This window comes from Aplysia californica, unplaced genomic scaffold, assembly GCF_000002075.1.
Source record: "Aplysia californica isolate F4 #8 unplaced genomic scaffold, AplCal3.0 scaffold00131, whole genome shotgun sequence".
Taxonomy (NCBI): Eukaryota; Metazoa; Mollusca; class Gastropoda; order Aplysiida; family Aplysiidae; genus Aplysia; species Aplysia californica.
Genome location: NW_004797401.1, coordinates 893,920 through 918,135, shown reverse-complemented (window position 1 = coordinate 918,135; position 24,216 = coordinate 893,920). Strand labels below are relative to the sequence as shown.

The 24,216-nt window shown below is 39.3% G+C and overlaps 1 protein-coding gene across 1 annotated transcript in view; it reads left to right on the top strand.

Moving 5' to 3' along the window:
• Window positions 1-24,216, top strand: part of LOC101854319 (H(+)/Cl(-) exchange transporter 7) — a 45,217-nt gene that overhangs the window by 11,370 nt on the left and 9,631 nt on the right. The window contains exons 5-16 of the mRNA XM_005096543.3: window positions 32-141; window positions 2,366-2,509; window positions 3,446-3,529; window positions 7,754-7,912; window positions 8,225-8,335; window positions 9,732-9,786; window positions 11,269-11,329; window positions 13,385-13,523; window positions 15,168-15,261; window positions 15,983-16,152; window positions 17,361-17,409; window positions 21,712-21,839. Coding sequence (XP_005096600.1) covers window positions 32-141; window positions 2,366-2,509; window positions 3,446-3,529; window positions 7,754-7,912; window positions 8,225-8,335; window positions 9,732-9,786; window positions 11,269-11,329; window positions 13,385-13,523; window positions 15,168-15,261; window positions 15,983-16,152; window positions 17,361-17,409; window positions 21,712-21,839 — 1,304 coding nt within the window. The remainder of the gene's footprint in view (window positions 1-31; window positions 142-2,365; window positions 2,510-3,445; window positions 3,530-7,753; window positions 7,913-8,224; window positions 8,336-9,731; window positions 9,787-11,268; window positions 11,330-13,384; window positions 13,524-15,167; window positions 15,262-15,982; window positions 16,153-17,360; window positions 17,410-21,711; window positions 21,840-24,216) is intronic.

Sequence of the window (24,216 nt, the reverse complement as noted above, 5' to 3'; positions counted from 1 at the left end):
TAGCGTTTTGTTGTCCTTGACTGGAGTTCAGTGGTGGACAGGTGTGTAGTGGATTACTGCATGTACTCTCCTCACTTGATATGGCTGCTGTTCAACATAGGACTTGTGATGGTTGGGGCGGTCCTCACTGCCTACATCGAGGTGAATCATTCCTTCTGTCATACCTTCTGGGAGTGTTTAATTGAAAGTGCAGCTTTTATATTTTGTGTAGGAAGATTTGCTTTACAATGAAATTCATAATGATCAGTGTAAAATAAAATGGATTCAAATATTAGCATACCAATTTATATAATGATTGCAGCTGTACAAAATCCTGTTTGTGATCTAAGTCTAACATGTCTTGTTGAGTACACAAACGGTGACCTCTCTCTTAAAAGCCACCACATAACAGGGTATGCAGATTTGTGTGTTGTTGATAGTGTGAATTGGTGTGAATGAAGAATTTCCAGAGAGAGGAGACAAGAGTAAGTTGTTTTTAAGATGAAAACCTTTCTTCCATAAGGATCAAAGGCTAAGCAAGAGGATTCTGGTAGTTGTACTCTATTTAGTTTTCTCTATTGGTTTGGATCTGGAATCATGTGTGAAACACACCATTTTGGGTTTCAGCAAGATAATATAGGGTTAGCTATGGAAATACCCAGTCAAACTCACTGGTTGCACATTACCTTAATGCAGTTTGTGCAACACTCTCTTGGGCAGTCGTACTACGTGACTGCAGTAATGATCAAATGACTTGCATTATTCTACTTGCAGAGTGTGTTTGTGTATGTGAAAGAGAGAGAGATGATGGGGTGGGGTGGGTTGGGGACGGTATTTTGACATCTTTATGGCTCTCATAATATCTGATACTCCAAGCTTCTCTGTTTTTTCTTTTTTGTCAGATCTGTGCTGTGACAGAAGCACAGGGTTCAGATGGGATTGGTTTGGCTGAATTCATTTACACCATAATCTGAATATTAATGAGTGTTGCTTGTAGGATACTTTGATCTTTGTATAGCTCAGTGAATGAATCTGCATTTCAAATGAAAATATATTACGAAAGTAGAAGGCATACCCTGATTTCTAATTTCTTATTGATCTTGGTTGATGTACAGTTACAGTGTTATCTCTGAGATTGGCAATGGATTTTTTTTTTTTTACCCTTTTGAAATTTTGAATATCTGTTGTCTATCGTCGAGTCTCCACTCCTGTTTTAACTCTCACTGAAAAACTTTAAATGTATTCTTTTCCCATTTCACAACCTAGATGATTTTGTGGCTGTATTTTAAAGCCTTGCTAAAAAGGTTCTTGGTCCATGAACTTTGGTTAGACCTGATCAGAGTTATCCTAAAAGAAATTCGAAAAATACAAAGGGCATATTAATCTTTGAATGTGTTGAGGCTCTCTTGGACAGAGGATATCTGTTGTAAATGCTTTTCAACCCCGTGGACACAACTTAGATTTTTTTTGCAAGGCTGGCTAATTTTGGCCATGCTTTTTTGGCTTTCCTCAGGCTGTGTGAGATACATCACACCATCACAGTAGAAAAACAAAGATAACAGAGAGCTGACATGAGAAAAAAAGTGGAATAATTCAAAGACACACGCCCGAAGCCCATGGGCTGCATATAATCTCATCACATATTATGCCTACTTATGTGCATAACCACACATCACATTAAACATACTCATACTCATGCACACTCACAAAAACATCCAAGCATACACATAAACATTCACTTAAACATTTTTATAAAGCACAGTTAAGGCACACTCATATATAAACATACACACATAGACTCTTGTAGACACTTCCACAAACTCATTCAAATTTTAGTTGATAGATCTAAAAAGCACACTCACTCATATGAATCTTAGGTTCTTACACACACATATGTTCGCAAATATACACATACACATTCTTACACATATATTAAGATCATGACCATATATATTAAGATCATAACCACACTCACTCAACTATTTGAATTAGTGTAAACAATGCAGTGTTGAGGAACTTAAAAAAACATATGTAGGGAAGCAATATCTGTCTCTAGAGTTTGCCCTTTTGGTGCACTTATGTCAGCTCTGCATGTGTTTTAAAATAATTTTCTTTAGTTATAAATCTCTAGACACTAAACTTTAAGAGACTGTCAAAGGTGAATATTCATTGTTTTTGTATTTATTTTTCAAAAGTGTTGTTGTTCCAGCAGTGGTGATCTGATGCTTTTCGGCTTTTTAGATTTTTCAACTTTTCTCTTTTGGGTATGCCTTAACGAAGGTATAGGCTTAGTGTATATGAATTTATTTCAATAACTATAGTTTTGTCACTCACAGCCAGAATTTCACAACTAAACTTGACCTTCAGCTAATTACTTTGTCCTCAGCCCGTGGCTGCTGGTAGTGGCATCCCTCAGATCAAGTGCTATCTGAATGGTGTCGTTGTGCCACACGTCGTTCGCATCAAGACCCTTGTCACCAAAGTGGTTGGTGTTATATGTGCTGTGGCAGGAGGACTGGCTGTTGGGAAGGTAAGGGGAATGCTGGGGCTTTTTCTTGTTGTTTTCTTTTGTTTAGTTAATTTTTGTTTTGTTTTTAAAAAATTTTTTAATTTTCGATTGTTTTAGATTAATATTCTAGTGTACATATGAGTGTCTTTTTGGAGGCAGAGCTGCTCACCTTATGGTCAGAGTAAAGAAGAATGGTAAGGAGAGAGTGACAACACAGCGATATAAATGTCTTATATATTTCGACTGCTTATTGTAAGACTCTGCCATGCATCATTTTGAAAAGTGACGTAGGATTGAGTCTTACACTGAGCTGTCGATTTCTGTGTTATTCTACCCTTAATGTTCCCGCTCATCCTAGAGGCGTGCTATGGGTATATTTTTTTCCCCTACCAACTGTGTGTATGTGAGGGGGGGGGGGAGATTGTGTATGTATGGTTAGTTATACTCGTATTCCTTTCTTCTGCTGTCTTAGGCTGCTTAACCATTTCCTGATTGATCGTTTCACAAATGGCATATTTTTTTGTTTATTGTCTTTCAGGACATCTCTATTTAGTTATTCCATTTTTGTTTGAGACAAGTTGGTGCACAGTCAGATCTGTTGAGGTTGTGTATAACTGCGACAAAGACATAAACTATATCTTTAGACTATGTTGCCTCTTTTCATCAGTCAGACTTGTATGTACAATGACTCAGTGACCTGCCTTTGTAGAACCAAAGTTATCTTCTAATTTTTTTGTTGGTTTGTTTGTGAGGTATTGTGAGCCAGCATAAGCTCATCACCAGTTGCACATTTACTTTCGTTTTTTGATTTTGGGAATGGATGAAAAATGTCCAATTTTTTTCCCCAGTGCCCTGTTTTAATTATTGTTTTTTTATTCTGTGACTCATGTACCTGATTGTCATTTGGCTTCTTGTTTACATTTTTGTTCTAACCGGTGACACCTTCTGTCTCCCCAGGAAGGACCAATGATCCACTCTGGAGCTGTCATTGCTGCTGGAGTCTCTCAAGGCCGCTCCACTTCCCTTAATTTTGACTTTAACGTGAGGATCCTAATCAGACTTTATTTATTTATTTATATTATTTATATTTTAATTTGGGGGGGGGGGGGGGTTTCTCCCAAAGCTAAAAAAAAAAAGGATGCTGGCTTACGTCTATTACAGCCTCTGATGTTTGTTGATTTTGTATGAATGCTGCTTGATTTGGTGTCATCATTTAGGAATATCTCAGTTCTTGTTCTTCTAAAAAAGACCGATTGCCATGAATAATATGCTTGTAGAATATTGTGACCTGGATCTTTTGTCTTTCTTTTTATCGTATTTGTCAAAAGTGTGAAAGGATTCACTGCACGTTACAGTAAATTTGTGTACTTAAAGAAATTTTTTATGTATGTTACTCTGTCTCGTGGTTAATTAGTTAAGATATTAACTGAACAGATAGGGCGCAGCGCGGAATCTGTGGTCGTTTAGTTTCGGCAGGCCAGGCGCTGCTATGTCAGCATTACCGGTGTCAGCTGCCAGTCAGTCAGTCTACCTGCATTCACTCCATGCATGGCGTTACACACCCCGACAATTCTACACCCTTTTATTTTAACGCTCACCATAGGCAACAGAGCTGTTAACATACACGAAGTGTCCCATCAATGAGATTTTACTTTCAATGTCTGGATTTTGAAAACGCAATAAATATATCAAAAATAGTTTTTTGGCTACATTTGACCAAAGACAGGCATCATAGCTGTGGTTAAACAGGGGCGGTGTTATGGGGAGGTTTGTGATACTGAAAATAAAGATGACACAATTGATTACTTACAAAGGAACAGAGCTGTTAAAGTACTTTTTAAAAAATGTACTTAAGTACAAATTTAAGTACAATCTAAAAAATGTACTTAAGTACAGTAAAAGTACTTTCCTATAAAATGTACTTGAGTACAAGTACTTTTAAAAAAAAGTACTTATGAGTACATTTTGAGTACTTTCTGCTAATATGCTAAAACACTTCAGCGCTTATGCAAAACATCATATTTTATAACTTATACAGTATATTTGACAAATTAGGCTATTTATTACTAAAAATGTAAACAGTATACAAAGCATTTGAATATACAATGTAGGCACTGAACGGTGGAAATGGTCCGTGAAGTTGAACAAAAAACAACCTAAACGAACAGACACAACTAGTGGGTAAGTGATATTATGAATAGAACTTGTTTGAGCAAGACAATGTGATCAAATGTAAGTCAGTCCTAGAGGTCGGAAAGTTCTACAGAAAGAGTATCCAAATTGAAATATGTAGATACAAAGTTGCTCTTAAGAAAACATAAAATTGATGAAAATGGCCCGCATAGAAATGGAAAAGTGCATTGAATTCTTCATTAACAAATCCTCAAGGAATCAATGTAGCCTTAAGCAAAAACCACCCAAAAAAGTTTAAAAGAAATTTAGGCAGCCTAAAAATTGTTAAACATTGAGAACACAGTTTCAGTTTCAATTGATTATAGTGGTCTGACAGATTTTGGTCACACTGTGTAGTCCACGGCGCCAATGGCAAACCAAAATACAATAGTTTCCTAGAGTCTAGTAAGTGTAGTGTACCGGTAACCAAAGATTCTCTACTGCAGTAGTCTCCGTCTAAGATCCCAGTGCTCGGAAGCAAGGAAAATATGGGATCTTAGCAAACGAAGCCAAGGAAGAATCTACAGTGACCCATGAACTGACGTGCCCCCTGGGTGGATTTATGATATATGGCAAGCAAAGAGTGGTCAACCTTGATGACCCACCCCCCCAACCACCTTTGTCGTTACGCACCATTACGATGTGACCACACTAATTAAAATTCAGGTTGTCTCGCAAATTCGGAAAAAAACTGCTTTCAACGGTCAGGGAAGAGTTCACAGTTTGATGTGATCCCGCCTGGAGCGAACTTGTAGGCCCTACCCACCCAGGGAGTGATGTAAGTTTAGGTGGTGAGGTCAGATGCGAGTGCGATGTTTGGGGAAAAGAAACGCATCGGTCAGTTCACATATTGGTGTGATCCCGTCTGGAGCAAACACTGTACCGTTTCAAGGAGTTTTACAACGCTTGTGATCACATTCACGATAGTGGCTGATCTTTGAGGCGACGGCCGTTCTTTGATCTCAACTTTTAACTCTTGGCGGTTGATCGGGTTTTTGTTCCGTAAATTATGATCAGAAATGCCTGCACTTACCCTTTCATTAAGCTACCAAAGTACTCAAAATGTACTTTTATAAAAAGTATCGGAGTACAGTAAAAGTACTGGTTTAAAAAATGTACCGGAGTACAGTAAAAGTACCGAAAATTGTAACGTAAGTACAGGAACCGGAGTACTTGTACTCCTTTACTACCAGCTCTGCAAAGGAAGTATAGCCTTCCTTCGTTATGTTAAGTCGATTTGTTCAACAGACAGATGGGGAACTGACTCGATATAGGAAAATACGGTGGTCTTTTATCGTAGTTTGACTGTCGAATGTTCACCCTATGTGTTGGCTGAAAATCTGGACAAGGTGGCCTTCTTCTAATTAGTGTTACAAATGCTCGGTGGCATTTCTGGCAGTGTCATCCGGTCTTGTATTTTATAAATGAATAAAACAACAATTTTGCAATGGTGCACGTGCCTTGGGCTTTCTTTTCCGCGGCATTTGAACTTAAGTCACGTTCTTACACCCACAAATGAGGCAAAGTTCATTCAGGGATGAGGTATGTTTCTCGTGTGTGTGTTCCATTAGGAGTTTTTAGTCAACTTGTTAAAAATGAACCACGAGCTGATTGATTTTTCCCCTAATATCGTAACAATCATCCCATCAACAAAGATAAAATTCATGGACTTGAAGCGCAAGTGTGTCTCCCAAAAATGGAAACTATAATCTTTGAAATTGATGGAGAACTGAAGAACTTAAAAAAGGGCATAGAATGTGTAGCAAGCACAGTTACGCTGGCGAATAACGAGGCACTGGTCGAGAATAGGATGGATGTAATTTAATATCTGAACAACCATTTTCCCGACTATAATGAAATTTACAAACATGAAAGAACAATATGTTCTCCGTACATGTACCAAAATCTGTGAAGTTTATAGACACTTTAGAAATTAAGTAAGCCTTAAGTGCAATAAACATAGATTAAATTATTGGAAACTGAGAACATTTTGCGCACACAGTAACACAAGCAAACATAATCGCATATAGGTTGGGTTTTCGCAGACTGTGAGAGGGAAACTTGATCTTTTCTTCTGGTATGTAAAATTTCGTGGTTACAGGGAGGATACTGCCGATATTTAGTGTCAAAAGTGTCGATTACATCATGACCTGCATGCAGGAGCGGCCAGTGACCCCCCCGCGTAACCCGGCACAGAGCGGTTCGGACGGTGATTTCATGACTTCTAGATTCCGCGGGGCTGAGAAACTTAAGAGGCACGAATTGGCCAGTTTTTGACGCTGTGAGGCGGAAGACCGGGATAATGTAGGTTTCTTTTGAGAGCTTCTGAGCATAGAAATGAATGGAGAACCATGATCACTGATCTGTTTCAGATCTGACTCTTCGTGATGATGAGAGAAGATATAATGACTTAGAAATGCTTCTGGTCATACCCATCGGACCTTTCTCTGCTTACTGTTTTATGAGTATATTAGGCTTTCTTTTTCTATACGTTTTCTCGTGGGTGGTTGGCAGGTGTTCTTGTTTGGTTTGCTCCTTCTTTCCTATCAAACATCTATCCATTTTAACCGAATGTCTCGACTTCGGAGAGACCCGAAGGAAATATTTTTAAAGCAAAAAATTGAAAGATATTTTTTCCGTCGTTGTTCCCAGCAGAATTTTAAATTTTATGAAGGCCCTTGGCCTTTATGGAAAGTTATAAAGTAGATTAAAAAAATTTTTTTGGTGTTATTTAGAAAGTTGTTTTAAATTTAAATTTAAATGTAAAATCTAATTACACTCGATTTTTAGTGTTTTAATAATTTTGGATAGAAATATTGACCAGCATCAGACCGAGAAATGAACTATTGAGAAAAAACCAATTTGTTTTCGCGCGATCATATGACCTTATTCTGTTGCGAGCGCCATAAAACCCCATACCAAAAAACCCCCCAAAACATCCATCGTCTTATCTGTCCTCCTTTTTTGTGTTTGTTATTCTCTTGTAACACCCTGATCTTCGGCACTTGTATGACTTTATTGTGTTGCAAATGCCCGAATACTTTCACCAAAACATACATTTTCTGAGAATTTTTGTGATTCTGTCTTTTCCAGATGTTTCATGACTTCCGTAGCGACACGGAAAAGCGTGATTTTGTGTCTGCTGGTGCTGCGGCTGGTGTGTCCGCTGCGTTTGGAGCCCCGGTGGGCGGTGTTCTCTTCAGTCTGGAGGAAGGAGCTTCTTTCTGGAACCAGGCACTGGTCTGGAGAATTGTAAGTTGCTGTTTGCTCCTCCTTACCTTGAACTGTGAAAAGACAGACAAATATAACAGTAGTTTTTTTTTTTCTTTCAAATAAGTGCCTATCCAAAGTACTGTTGGACTTTTGATGGTTTTATTGCTTGTGTTTTCATAAGTTCCCCTTCCACCACTTATATCAGATTGACTCTTCTGGTGGACTTATGCGAAGAGAACAACTTATTTTACTTCAGTATGCATCCTTTCAAAACATGTTTTGTTTCCCTTGTTTATTCTCCTGCTCAAAAATGTATATGTTGCCCATTTTCCTCACACATTCTTTTCCCAGTTCTTCTCCTCCATGGTGTCCACCATGACTTTGAACATTGTGCAGAGTTACATCAAAGGTCACCCGTGGGAGCTCTCCTATGCTGGACTCATCAACTTTGGGACTTTCGATGTGAGTTTTTTCCCCTGGTACTAGATCACGTGTTATTGTTTTGCTGTGTGATGTATAAATCATAGCTTCCACTTTTCAGCTAAATAGTGTAAACTCCGTTACCTCAGCTTCATCTGGTTTTGCCCGCTACTTTCCTCCTTCCTCTGCTAGACCACTCTCGGTAGCAATTTGCGATATTTTTTTTACTCTGAAAACACCAAACCGGGATTGAGACAAAGATGCGGCGTGCGCATGTCCACCCGTAGCTTCCTACTTTCGGTCTGTGCCTTGCACTTATGTTTCACATTGTTTATTGTGGAGTGACAGTGTCGGCTGTCGATCGAGCATCTGGATAACGGCGTGTCGAGTTCTCATTGGAAACGGCGAAAATTCGAGAGAAATTGATGCAGATTCTGTAGAATGTAAAAATATATGGAGCTGGATTGAGAAAGAAGCAGATGGTGTGCGATTTCAACAGTTCATTAGAAAATTGAACAAGCTGGGTGCTGCACTTTTCGTTTGGTGTGATAAAGAAATCTCGTACAGTGGCAAAAGTGTTGCCTCTTAAATCCAATACTGCTCTACATCGTTGCACAAGTCAAAAGTGAAAGAAATCTTTTTATGAGACACCTGCTGGCAACAAACATTTGATTGAAATGCTTGTTAGTGTCTTGGATTTTTTTTTTCAAATACATTTTAATTCAGTATGGTTAACAAATATGACTTTTCCCTTCTAAAAACATATTTGTTCCAAGATATTGCCTCTGGATCTCATTGGTTTTACTCCGGCCTTCAGAGAGCATGCATATGCCTTTGTGTGAATTTCCTCCTTTTTAAAAATTCCTTAGTGGCAGCTATGATAAATAAGCAAACTATTTGATTGAGAGGAATAGGCTTCTAGAAAGGCTCATGGCAGTGTCTAGTATATATGGCGGGGCCTAATTTGTGTATGAAAATAGAGCATTTCCTAAGGGCCTAAATTGCAGATCACTACTTACATGGGGTTGCCGCAGTTTTGAAAAAAAAACAACTGAACAGAATTATTTTACATGCCTATACTTACATTTATTCTTAAATACATGGTGGAGGTAAACAACGTCAAAGATTGTAGGACTGAGCCTGCTTCTCTGTGAGTTTCCTCTCCGTCTCCATTTATTTCTTAGGAGCTTAATACTGGTTCAGGGTGCTTCACAAGCAATGCTTGAACCAGCTGTGTGAGAGCCACTCATGCTGACCTGATATGATGAAGTTCCTAAGGCATATATTGCTCTGTTTGTAGTAAAGTCAGTGAAAACAAAGTACATTAAAGTTATCTCAGTTTATTATTACCTGCTAAATGTAGCCATGATCATGCTGATTTTCTGTAAGTTACGTATCTCAGTTTTGTCTCAGTTCTATGTGTGTCTCTTTTCCCCAGAGTGTTCAATACAAGTTTTATGAGCTGTTCATTGTAATTGCCATGGGTGCTATAGGTGAGTGCTCACTTTTATTAGTGGACTGGGTTTTTTAAAATCTTTTTTCTAATAGAAGTAGATTAAAATCAAAATCTATTCTAACAACACTCTTGTATTTTCTGTCACTTGTTGTGTTCAGATGGAGGAAACTTTTCTTATTTGTCTCTTTGTTTTTGGTTTTTTAACCTGTACTTTATTATGATAACATCTTTTCTTGTTCTGTCTCATGTTCTGTAGTACTCCCCAAGCTTGGTTCTTAGGTTCTCTATTCAACCTTTGATTGGCTGGCGGGTTTGCTCTTTATTTCCTATCAAACATCTATCGTCCTTAACTCTTCTTCTTTTTTGTGTTTGTTACTTTCTTGTAACAACTCTTTATTTTAGCCACTTTGCCGTAGAACTCTTACTAAAATTAAAAAAAAAATGGGTTCAGACAGGTCCTCTGCCTTTTCTCGTAGATTTATATTGGCTGTACTCCTTAGTGGTATTTTATATTATGACATTTGGTTCTCCTCTGTGTATCTTGGCTTTTCCCTTTTTACATATTTCCTGTTGGCTTCCATTTCTGTTGCTGGGAGGTATTCTTTATGCCTTTTTTAGTATCACAAAAATATGATAAGATTAATCTTTGCAGACCAGATACTGTCACATTGGTTCTGTGTTTTACTGCATGCACGCGCGCGCGTGCACACACACACACACACACACACACACACACACACACACACACACACACACACACACACACACACACACACACACACACACACACACACACAGACCCTCTCTTTCACGCTCACGCACAAAATATTTGATTACTCTCATATATGGATCCACAGTGACACACGTATGAGATAAATGAACAATTGTTAACAATAATTTGAACATCCCAGTCTTCCTGTCTGCTGATGAAATTGCTCCATCTCATTTTGTTTTGGCATTATGTATTTTATGCCTTAAACTGACCGCCTCATGCTTTTTGATGTCATTTTTTGTCTCATCGTTTCATTTCATGCCATACTAGTATGTTTTCCGCCTTTCTTGTCAAATATAATCTATGTTCGTGTGTTCTTGTGTTCAATTTTAAGACATCCTTTTCTTTCTTTTTTTTTTTTCTCTACAAAAGTTTGTAGTGGGTGGTTGGTGGGTGCTCTGGTGTGGTTTTCTCCTTCTTTCCTATCAAATATGTTTGTTACTCTCTTGTTAACACCTCTAATCTTCTGCACTCATATGACCTTATGCAGTTGCGAGCGCCGTAAATCCTCTACTAAAACAAAACAAAAGTTTGTACAGGCAATTAGTATTGTATATTCCTTCTGTTTCTCTTAAATTTTACTATTATTCGTTCTTGTTCTAGCCCTTGGAAAGAATATTCCAGTAAATGTCTTAATTGGCAGTGAACTTCATTTTGAAATTCTGTAATGTTTGTTGTCACAGAGATATAGTCCTCAAGTATAGTTCTTTTGCATGAAAGGAATTGTTTAAATTTTTGACCTCACAGGTGGCCTGACAGGTGCTGCGTTCAATCACATCAACTACAAGCTCACCATTTTCAGAATGAAGTAAGTAAATTTATAAATTAAACAATTGTGTGTGTGCCTGGTGAAAGGGAACACATGTCGCATTTTCTCAAACCGAGATATCAGGCTTCAAAGGTCAAAAATAGAATTTTTGACAAAAACTAAGTTCCATTAAAAATGGATTCTTCAGCCATTTATTTATTGATGTTTACAAGGATTTGGGTGATTTTGACTTATAAATACATTTTAAAAGGTGTTTTTTAACCCGAGGTATATTGCATAATCCCAAAAAATGCTTGAGGAAACTGGCTTTCAGGGTAAACACTGCGGATGGTTTCTCTTGTCCATTCATAAAGTCGACCCAATCACATTGCATACTAAAATTTAGGTCATTCTCTCTGCTCTCCAATGGCAGGTAGTGCGCATGAATATCTAGAACATGTAAAGAAAGCGAAACTTTGCGCATCCATACCCTTTTGTTTCTTTGGAGAGCAAACTTGTATCGCCTATTTCTGCCCTGTGCAAACCGTATTTCTTGAAATTCCTGTTCAATGTGGTGGTGAATTTGTTTTGAAGACGTAATATAAACACTTTGAAGCTGTTCTTTTATTGTAGAGCTGCTTTTTAAAGTTAGTTTGTGAGAAGCGACTGTGTTGTCAGGTCGTCTCGAAGCACAACAACACGGCGGAGCTGCCAGCTGTTACTACTACCGGTACTGTTAGTAGTAGATCTAGTACTAAATCTAGATCTAGATCTAGTACTGCTATTCGAGAGCAGGAAATTGTGTCTCTTCTCAATTCTCTTAGACGCATTGGAATGTCAGAATGGCAACTGAAGAAGACATGAGAGATGTAATATGCGATTATTTCGTTTCTGACGTTGATTTGGGAGAAGAGGAAGAAGATGGGTTCGATCTGTGGTGCCATCACCGGTTTCAGACCCCGCACTTGAAGCAGAACCGAGCGAAGCAGGTAAAGATTAACAACCGCAAAAACAACAGTGATAACAGAAATAGATTTAGATTTAGCAAACTAATAATTATTTATTATAATGATAATTAATAGTAATAATTATCTTTACGCTGTTCTTTCTTGATAAACCTAGATCTAGATCTAGTTTAGATCTAGCTTACTGAAACTTACTCATAGACTCATAGTAGATCTAGTGCATTTTTGTTTTCTTAATTCTAAATGTATGCAGAACAAAATTTCATTTATTCCTGGGAGAGTCTGGGTTCTAAGATCTGGATATGTGGCAATCTTGTTAAGTGGGTAAGGAACAAAAAGTTTTCCTCTGACCCTGATGATTGATAGTGTTAAGTTCCCTAGTTACTCTGGTGAAGATACTTTTTTTTTGCCTGTGTGTGTTGCAGGAGATGAAGGGGGAGGGAGGGGGGTATCAAGTTTTTAAACAAAACAATAATAATTATGAACATGATTTAACAACATTATATTTCAGCAACAGCAAAACCTTTTTACTAGAATGGTGACTTGTTATGAAAAAAGGGTGTTCTGTTTTAGTTTTTTCTGCAGAAACAAAGGTGAAACTTTAGAGCCGTTTTTCTCAAAACTTTGTTTCCGTACCCTGCCTTACAAAATCGCCCATATCTCAAAAACTACTGAAGATATCTTCAAAATTTAAAAAGCACATTGTTCAGAAATGATTTCTGTACAAGAAAATGCCAAAAAAACGGGATTTTTCAAAATGCGACATGTGGTCCCTTTCACCAGGCACACACACAATTTTGGGTGATTGCTTTCGTAGGTTGTGTTGCCTTGAAATTTTGTTTTAAAATTTTTACTTTTATAATGATATCGTTACTTAGATGAGTGGGTCTATTCTTTTATAAAATGTTTGCTGGATTTTCCTTCCTTATTGATCTTGACAAGTGTTTCATTGACAATTGTACATAAGAGTGAAGCTGATACGTGCAGACAATATTTTGAGCATCCAGCCAGAACAAAGCTTTAGCAGCAAAATGGCTGGAGCAGTATGGGCTGTTTGTTTGAATGTCTTCTATGGTCAAAAACAAATTTAGTTGACCATTCGTAAGAGTGCGTTGTGAAAAAGTCCTGTACTTGTTGTGTGTTTCCCTAGATATGTACAGCGGCGTTGGCTTCAGGTGATTGAAGTGATGATTGTGGCTGCTTACACTGGCTGCTTCGCATACGTCTTAATTTTCTTCAGCAATGACTGTAAACCACTGAGGGAGAATCGTGAGTCCATGCTGGTGCAGGTGAGTAATTGACCTCTTCCTTTGATACATTTCAGTAACTTTGTAAGGTGTGCACAGAGCATGATTTACTGAAATCAAAATTCCTGCATTATTATCATAACAAAAAAAAAATGCACTTGGTAATGGATTTACGTAATTTCTATTTAAACAGCTTTGTGACTCACAGTCTCTTGTGTCCAATGCTGCTTTGTTCAAGTATTCCATGGTCATTGGGCTTATATATTTCTTCCTTGCAAGTCTGATTCCTTTCGTTCTGCTGGTATGAACCCCTTTTGTAGTCTTATCCACAACTGTCCCAGTTTAACAGGAATATATTTCAGGCATGTTAGTATTGTTAGGGAAAGGATTAAAGCATCTCCAAGCACAGGGAAATGAGGTTTTTGTAAAAGTCTTTTACTCATTGACCCCCAAGTGATTTCCACTGATTGGTAGAATTTCTTTTTCTTTTTCCGTAATGAGTGGGTCATATTTAAAATGAATGTGGATGGTTTATATTTCACACAAACATGCCAGTGCTGGACATCAAATTGTAGAGAAATGAGTCCAGGCCTTCAAATTGTGTCCATTAGATTCCTGTCTTTCTGTGTTCTATGGTTGCTTTCATGATCCTATCAATGGTAAGCAGAAACAAGGAAGGAGATAGTATACACTCTTGTTTCATTCCTGTGTGTAGGTGGGAACTGTTGGTAACCTAACCTTCGTCTGATTTGTTTTTCTGGAATGCTGTGATGTCTGAGAATTTTCCATAAGTTGTCACGATATTGAATGCTTTCTCACGTCCACAGCATCTGGGGTTAATAAATAATTCATGGCAATGTATTGGGTGTTGAGAGATTTGTGGGGTCATCTTGGACAGGTTTTTTAAAGCTATCGGTTGATAAAATATAGTGGCTGCTACCACGTTGGACAGATTCTCGTCTTAGTCAGTGCCATTTAAATAGAAAAAACGCGAGGGGAAAAATGGAATTAGACATTTGTCCAAAACAGCTACCCATTGTCGAGGAAAAGAGTGGTTGTAAAAGACAAGTGGACACAGTATTTTAAAAACACAAGTGAAGAAGTGGGAAATGTTCTTTTGTACTGGTGATTGTCTGAGACATGTAGTCATTTGAGCAGGTTTGAATTTGACAGTATTGCTTTTCTTGCCATATCGGCAGTGAAACTTCTCTGGTGTCAAGAAGTTATTGTATTTACAGCTAGTCTCTCTTACTGTTAATTTATGCTTCAACTCAAAAGAAAGAACAAACATAAACACAATACAAAACAAGGGACTAGCTTCCATTTAAAGCTTGGTAAAAATTTTTGTAAGCTTTAATGGCTGTTTAGATGAGAACAATGCTTTATATCTGTATTCTTTATATCCACTGCTGGGAGCAGTCGTTCATTATTTTGGGAAGAAACTTAAATTGCTGAGAGAGGTCATTATCATTATCATCATCATCATCATTAGCCTTTCTCACCCTGTGCAGGAGTAAAGACCACCATCAAGAGCTCTCCATCTATTTGGGAGAGGTCTCTTGGGTTTAATGAGTTAAATAATGATCCAGTGAGATATTGGAAAATGTAAAGAAAAACCCTGCTTTAAGTGCAATCAAAATGCTTTTTCATTTCTGTTTTTGGTATATTCCCTTTTTTTCTCCTCAGTTTTTCTGTAATGATGGGGAGTATAGTTCCTCAGCACGTCTTTTCTTTGATACACCTGAGGCTACAGTGAAGAACCTGTTCCACAGCCCTCCAGGTGAGTCATGTTGAACAAACATATTTTGCCCTGTGAAGTTTTGTCCTTAATCCTCACACACCTTGAATTAACCCCCTCGGGGCGGTGTTACTCACTGAAGTGTCTTTAGGCCATTCCCAAAGGGGGGACATTAACCATGTTGTTATGCACAGTAGAATTGTTATTCGGGCTTATTTTATCAATGTCATGCTCATAAGTGCCTTAACTGCTACAGGGAACTGCTGCTTTTTCTTTCTTAATCCTTACTATCGTCATTTTCCTCTACTTCTTTTGTACGTTATGTCACACTTTTGTGACCTGCTATTTCCGGGGTGCCTTGATAGTCGAAGCAGACTTTGTGCTGTTGAAGCTAGAGAGGTGAGCAGAATAAGCCTGATTCCCTGTAAGGACTTCTCTGTTGACATCCACCCCTCGGGTCTCATATGACTGTATGCAGTTGCGAGCGCTGTAAAAAATCTACTAAAACTAAACACCTTGAATTTGAAACTTAAAAATCCAAAAGAAACTTTCTTGTGATCGGTAGGCTTTCGAGAATGGTCTGGTCTCTCTCCAATTCCTTTTACTTTTACCTGATCTGTTTCAAGTTGAATATTTGTGTGTTATTGTGCTTACTTTGCTGTTCAGACTGCTTTGCAACCTACAAAAACTTAATTGAGTGGATACCGAGACTGTTATAATTTTGAATTACTGTAAACTACAGCTCAATGCTCTCATTTACCAGGCACATACCAAGTTCTGACCTTGACCATCTTCGCCACTGGCTATTTTTTCCTGGCCTGCTGGACTTATGGCCTGAGCGTGCCCAGTGGACTCTTTATCCCCTGTCTTCTTATCGGAGCAGCATGGGGTCGCATTGTTGGCGTTTTGCTGGGAATGACCGGCCATGGTGCTGTGAGTATGCTTTTGTGGTATTTGTCTGTGTGCATGGGTACATGAGGCAGGGGAAAATTGAGTTGAGGGTCTGTTTTCCCCTTGGTGGTCATGGGATCAATAAATAACTGCTCAAGTGTCAGGAGCACAGCCCTTGTAACAGTGGAATGATACAGTTGAACATTTATGCACCAATGTTCTTGTATTGATATTTACTATGACGCTTCATCTTTACCTTTTTTTTCATATCATTGTGCAGGGTAGTCGGTCCTATAAATAACCTTTTTGCATTGCAGAATTTCATGCTTTAATTTGCCCTGTGATAAGCAGGGTCAAACAGAGTGAGTCATTTTTCTCATAATCATTATTATTTGGCTCAGTGAGAATTTTTAAGTTTCCTGTAGGCACAGCTGATGAGTTAATGACTTGCTGACCTTGTCTTTAAGGTGCAGCCCATTGCATTAGATCTATTGCGATGTTCACCAAGAGTACTGACTTGGTCCAGTGTGACCTTTGGGACTGTAACTCGAATTAGTAACGAAAAATTTGGTTGGGGTAAGACACTAGTTTCTCTTGCCAAATTTCCAGATATTGCCACTTTGTAGAGGTTTACCTTGTTGTCAACAGTAAGTTTTTTTACGGTGGGATAAAGTTCCTGAAATCAAATTTGGAAAAATGAAGGCTTTGTAATCCTGTATGAGCATTTGACACATTTTTAAGAATCTTGATACCTTTTTGTTGAAATTGAAAGAAAGGAAGTTTGTTGCAGATAAATTTCCTTCTGTCCCATTTCATAAATGAAGACTCTCTAATCACTAGATGAAGACTCTCTAATCACTAGAAAGAGTCCATTTGAAAGTAGTACAATTGAAATGATGTAAGACGGCCGCCCATTGTCGAGGAGAAAAGTGGCTGTCTTAGACAGGTGGCCACCTTACACAGTGTCATTATACTGTAAAGAAACATGATGGGGAAGAAATGGAATGTGGGATTGTCTTATATAGGTGGCCGTTTCAGCAGGTTCGGCTGTTTATATGGTTTCCTGAAACATTTTGCACTGTTTGGTCTGGCAGGAAAGTAAGCCATAATATATGCAAGTCATTGTTCTGTGGGTTGAAGAACCTTTGGATGACTGACTTCTCCTGAGACATAGGAGGAAGGAGAAGGTGAGGAAAAAGGAAGAGAGTCACTATTTTTTAGAAAGCCTTTTTTACTCCTCTGTTCCCCAGACCTTTGGACTCAGCTTCTACTCTCTGGTTGGAGCATCTTCACAACTGGGTGAGTGAGTTTATCTCTTAGGTTTTCACTTAAATTTCTTCTCTCTCTATTTCTCTTATTTCTTTCCTTCTCTATCTTTGTCTTAATTTCTCTGTCTCTGTTTGTCTGTCTCTGTCTGTCTGTCTGTCTGTCTGTCTGTGTCTCTGTCTCCCCCCCCCTCCCCCCACCATCTACCTATGGACGAGGACAGCTCCGACCCCTTCCCTTGTCTGTCCCCGGGAGGGGCTGAGCCCGTCACTGCTCCCCAAAATCCCCCATTAGGCCGCCGTCCAATCCAGTACGGCAGCCTAGAAAAACCTCTTCCTCCCTGCAAGGAGGAGTCAGAGTGTTTCTTCGAAGTCGGGGCCGGTGTGCTCCAAAATAAAAAAAGCCTTCATAATGACAGTCCAGTAATGGAATACCGGTGGACTCTGACCTTCCATTGCAGAATTGCAACACTTAAGCCACACTGTGCCCACTTGTGGCCTGTATCCAGGAGACAAAGTTCACCCCCGGCTTCAACCATACACTTAAGAGGATTTACCGTATACCATCACATTCACACAGAGAACCAGATTGCTTCCGGTGGAATCACCATCTACACTGACAACAACACACTTCACAGACAAGTACATCTTGGGACGACCCTCCAGGCTTTTGCCGTCCAGGTCACCCTGCACAGACCAGTCGCGATCTGCTTTGTCTATATCTATATCCCACCAAATTACCCCCTCAAAAGAACCCAAGTAAATGATTTAAAGGTCCAGCTCACAAAGCCGTTTATTTTGCTAGGTGACTTTAATGCCCACAGCCCCCTTTGGGGAGACAAACCCACAGATCAGAAAGGAAAAATAATAGAAGATCTTTTATTTAATAATATCTGCCTCTTAAATGATAGGTCCCCCACTTACAGAAACAGATCCACTTTTGGCACTTCATCCCTTGACCTCACGTTTTGTACCCCTGACCTAGTCCCTGATCTCGAGTGGTCTGCACTGGATGACTGTACAGACCATTTCCCAATTCTTTTAAAGAAACAATAGCCTTCGAAACTACCCGATCCCAGAACGCTTCATTTTCGAAAAAGCACCCTTGGATGGGTTCGCCATTGAATGGTCCCAGATTTTACACCCCTCTTTCGACATCAACTACAACAAATTACATGGAACGCTTCTAGAAATATGTCACAAATACATACCAATAACATCTCCAAAACTCCGGAAGAACAAGATCTGGTTCTCTAGGGAGTGTGATGATGCAGTAAAGAAAAAGAAGGCAGCATAACGGAGAAACAGAATACAAAATTAATTATTTAAAAGCTCGAGCTAAGGCACGTAGGTGCTTCAGGGAGAGCAAAAGACAATCGTTCAGAAAACTCATTTCCAAAATCAACAGTCAGACACCACTCAACCAAGTTTCTAAAATCGCAAAAAAAAATTTGGTAGATGCACAGACACCGCCTGGCACGTTCACAGGCCGGATGGAACAACAGCTGAAACACAGGTAGACATCGCAAGCACAATAGCTACATCTCTCTCCGAAAACTCACCCAAAGCAAACTACAACATCATCTTTCAAAACATCAAAACTAACAGAACAACCACACTGGAATTTCCACTCAAACAACACTGAAACCTACAACACAGACTTCACTTTAGAGAAACTAATATCATGTATCTTGGACCTGGGCAATACAGCCCCGGGTCCGGATGACATCCACAATCAGATCATTAGACATTTACCCACAGAAACACTTACACTCCTACTTGACATATACAACGACATGTGGGGGTCGCACTCCTTTCCGGAGTCTTGGTATCTCGCCACTGTCATTCCAATACCCAAACCAAACAAAGACCACACTTTCCCATCAAATTACAGACCATTAGCACTAACGAGCTGTCTGTACAAACTTATAGAAAAAAATGATTCACAGGCGACTCATGTGGTTTCTGGAGACGTCGGGCTTGCTGAACAGTCTCCAGTGTGGATTCAGGAAAACTTGATCCACCGTGGATCACCTGGTCCGCCTGGAGACTTTATACGCGAGACGTTTGCCGTAGGAGGCCACATGATCGCCATCTTTTTTTTAACCTAGAAAAAGCCTTTGACACAACCTGAAAGTACGGCATTCTCAGAGACCTGCACGCCCTCGGCAAATGCGGCCTCCTCCCTGTCTTCATTGGCAATTTCCTGAAGAACCGTTCCTTCCAGATTCGTGTCGGATCCTTCCTTTCAGACACCCGCCAACAGGAGGAAGGTATCTCCCAGGGAAGCATCCTTTCTCCTCTCCTATTCGAAATTAAAATAGATTCCATCTTTCAGACCCTCCAAAATGCATAGACAGCTCGTTATACGTTGACGACTTCTGATATGCTGCCGTTCGAAAAATCCTCAACTAAGATCCTTTCACAGCTGCACAAACTTGAAGAATGGGCAAATAATAACGGCTTCAAGTTTTCCCCATCAAAGACAGTTGCAGTGCACTTCTGCCGATCAGGCAGACGTGTACTGCAACCGGATTCAACACTCTACAGGGAAAGGATTCCCGTCCAGGACCAGGCTCGTTTCCTTGGCATTATATTTGACAAGAAACTCACATTCATTCCACACATAAAAGACCTACGTGTGAGGTGCCAGAAAGCATTAAATGCTTTGAAAATTTTATCACATCCGGAGTGGGGCGGGGACTTCTCCACCTATACATTTCCCATGTCCGATCCAGGCTTGACTATGGCTGTCAGGTCTATTGATTGGCAAAATCCCATGTCCTAAAAATACTAGACCCAGTACAAAACCAAGGACTCTGCCTCGCCCTTGGGGCTTTCCGCACTTCTTCAGTGGAGAGCCTCCAGGCTGAGGCAAACATACCATCACTCACACTCAGACGCACAAAACTCTCCCTATAATACGCAATTAAACAAAGCTCAACACCACGATTGTATTTTCAGAACAAACCCAGACACCATAAACAAATTCAAAAACAACGAAAAATTCCTCAAACCCTTCGGCCTCAGAGTCTTTGAGGACCTTAAAAACATACACTTTTTCAAACCGGACATCGAACAATTTCTTTTCCCCGACCTCCCTCCGTGGCACCTCACCAAGGCAAAAATTAGACTTACAGCTGACCACATGCACCAAAGCAAGCACAAAGCGGTTCTGTGTTGTATGCGACATAGATTTTACCATTAGATACATTTTAACAGAATGTCTAGACTTTGGAGAGACCCGAAGGAAATATTTTAGAAGCAAAATATGACAACAATGATCCCAACAGAATCCATGATTTTATAAAGACAATCGTCTTTTATGGAAAATTATAATAAGCGTTAAAATTTTTTAATTTTATTCAAAACGCTATTTTAAATTAAGAACTTGTTTACGGCACATTTTTAGAATTTTAGTAGATGTGTCGACCTCCAAAATCACACTACCAAATTCAACAAAAGCTGTGAGAAATTCAACATGAAAATAAGCACATCAAAAACAAGTTATGAAAGTGAGCCGAAACCATAGTCCCCTGAACATCCATGTCAATAGTAAACAACTGAAACAGGTGAAGGAGTTTAAATATCTTGGCAGCACTTTTTCGGAAAACGGGTCCATAGACAGAAATAGAAATGCAAACTTAGAAAGCCAAGGCTGTCACCTACCAGCTCGCACCTCTTCAGTCTCATCCAAACATCTCCATGGACACAAAGAGACAGCTTATTACCTCAATATTCATACCAACATTATGTTATCAGTGCCAGATCAGGACTTTAAGCAAAACCCATGAAAGCAAAATCACCGCATGCGAAATGAAATGTCTCCGCAAAACCCTTAACATCACAAGACAAGACAGGCAGAGAAATGAAGAAGTAAGAACAGCTATTGGCACTGAGTCCTGCCTGCGTTACATAGAAAGACAGAGGATAAAATGGTTTGGCCACCTGTTACGCATGTCACCTGACCAGCCAGCCTTGAGAACCTACTACACCAAGCACTCAGGCTATAAAGGAAGAGGAAGGCCACGCAAAAGGTGGATCGAGGGTGTCAAGGAAACACTAAGAAAACATAACATCACTACTGAAAGAGCTGCAGAGCTGGCCTACCATAGAAAACTGCTTCTCCCATCGACGCTTAACGGCTACAGGATGAAAAAGTAAAAAAGTAACGTAAGTAGATGTTTTGACCAGAATCAGACTGTGCAGTGAACTGTTGCGATTGGAACCAACTTTTTTCATGTGCTCACATGACCTTATACAGTTGTGAGCGCCGTAAAACTCTTACTAAAACAAAAACATATATACATGTCCCTTTTTTATCCATTTGCCTCAGGTGGTATTGTGCGTATGACAATTAGTCTGACAGTCATCCTGATGGAGGCTACAGCCAATGTTCCACTGGGTCTACCTGTGATGATTTCCCTCATCGTGGCCAAGTGGGTGGGAGATCAGTTCAATGAGGTCAGTTGCTTGCTTTTGTTGATGTCAGCAGTTTATCAGAGGCTGAATCAACTCTGTCCTTCTCTTTTATTGTCGCTTGTTTGTTTTTGTTTGTCTTGCTCCAAATGACCATTATTTTGTTATTATGTTCCTTTTTTTTTATCAAACTGTGGAAGAGGTTTGAAGCCCTACAAGACTCTGAGTAAAGTGTCATTTGAAATATAGGACTTTAAGTCCCTTGTAGGATGCTGTAATAAGAAAAAATATTCTGAGGAAGGTATACTATTACCATGAGCTAGTTTATTATCAATAATGGTCGCCTTGTGAACACTTCGTTTGTGGGTGGTTTGCGGGTGCTCTGGTGTGGTTTGCTCTTTGTTTCCCGTCAGACATCTTTTGTCTTTATCTTTCCCCCTTTTTTGTTATTGTTACTCTCTTGTTACATCTCTATTGTTTGGCATTTATATGACCTAATTGTTTTGGATGTGCCATAAAACTCTTACTTAAAATGAACTCATTATTTAACAATCATCAAAGACAGTTTTTCACCATTGTGTAGACTGATTCTGCAAATCTGAACTGGGAAAGGCAATCTTCTTCATCACTAGACTACACCAGAACCTGTGATGAGTTGAGAGGGCCATGTGAAGACGCACACTCGCACACACACGCACATGCACACACACACACAGACACACGCACACACACACACACACACACACACACACACACACACACACACACACACACACACACACACACACACATACACACACACACATGCACATCCACACAGACAGACAGATAAACACATGCTTCTCAGAACATTTGTTTATGAAGACAACATAATGAAGCATATTAGTATTTTTTTCTTTTGTCTTTGCTTTAACAACAAGATCTCTTTGCGTCCATTTTAAAGAAAACGCATTCTCAAACCCCAAATCTTTATGGCCTGCCCGATCGACCAGGGTCTACTGCGATCTAGCGTAGTGTAAGTCACCGTCTGATTGGCCACGGTAACAACAGCACTAGAGGCATTCAGATCAAAGGTGTTGGCGTTTACAATTGCGATGTGTGGGAAGGTGGATTGTTACATTTTGCAGTGTTGTTTTGATCGAAGAATTCTGTGGTGGTAAAGACACAGATGACACAGTAAACCAATAGCAGGCTCAGAAAAGAACGTTCAAATTCTTCTAGATACTGTTGTAACAGAAAGTGAACGTAAAGGATTATTGTTGAATGTAAAAAAACCAGAATGCATGGTAATTTAAAAAAAAGCAGCAGATCCTAGTTGTAATCTCATTAGCCAAGGTGAAAAGATCAAACAAGTCCACAGTTTAAATATCTAGGTTATACGATTACATCTGAATCCAAATGTTCCACAGAAATAAAATGGAGAATTACAATGGCTAAGGCTAGTTTCAATAAAATGAGTCCAATCCTGAAAAATATGAACATCTCAATGAACACCAAACTGAAAGTTCTGAAATGATATGTTTGGTCAACCCTTCTATATGGCTGTGAATGCTGAACAATCACTCAATGATATGTTTGGTCAACCCTTCTATATGGCTGTGAATGCTGAACAATCACTAAAGATAATAAAAATAAAAAGATGAAAATAAAATAGAAGCAGCAGAAATATGGTTTCTTTGGAGTGCTTATAAGAGTATCGTGGAAGGAAAAGAAGTCAAATGAGGTAGTGCTTGATGAAGCTCACGTGGGACCCTCAATATTAAAAACAATCAGTAAATGACAAATGCAGTTTTTGGGACTCAAGAATTGACATAAGGTTCTTGAACATCTAGCTCTCACTGGCAAAATTGAAGGCAAGCGAGGCAGGGGTTGGCCCAGAACAACATACCTAGGGAACCTAAACAAATGGATAACAGGGAAAGATCAGGGAAACGTAGCTTTTTTGAGAGTATCCAAGCAAAGGAATGAATGGAGAACCATGTCTGTCGCATATCTGGCAGTGGATGATGATGATGATGAAAGACACGATTGAAAAAAAAAATCACAACTGCAAGTAGCCTATCAAACAGGACTATTTTCATGAGAAACTTACAACCCCCCACCCACACTCCTTACCCCGCCCCTGACAAACTTCAGTCACCAAGCTATTTTTATATGGCCAACGACAGTCCGGCGCTTGTATAAATACAGAAGGAAAATGTCAACTACAACCACCCAAACAGTAACGGTCCATTATCATTTTAATGGTTGTCCCAAGCCTGTATAAATGTAAACTGATCCTCGCCACAAGTTGTCTGACAGGTCCGGCAGTAGACCATCAACAACTAAACCAGAATTATCCTGGTAGATCTTCAACTTACCTCGTTAAAAAAAAGACCCCCTCAACCCTTCCCACCCCAACCGCTACCCGCAAAACAAAACA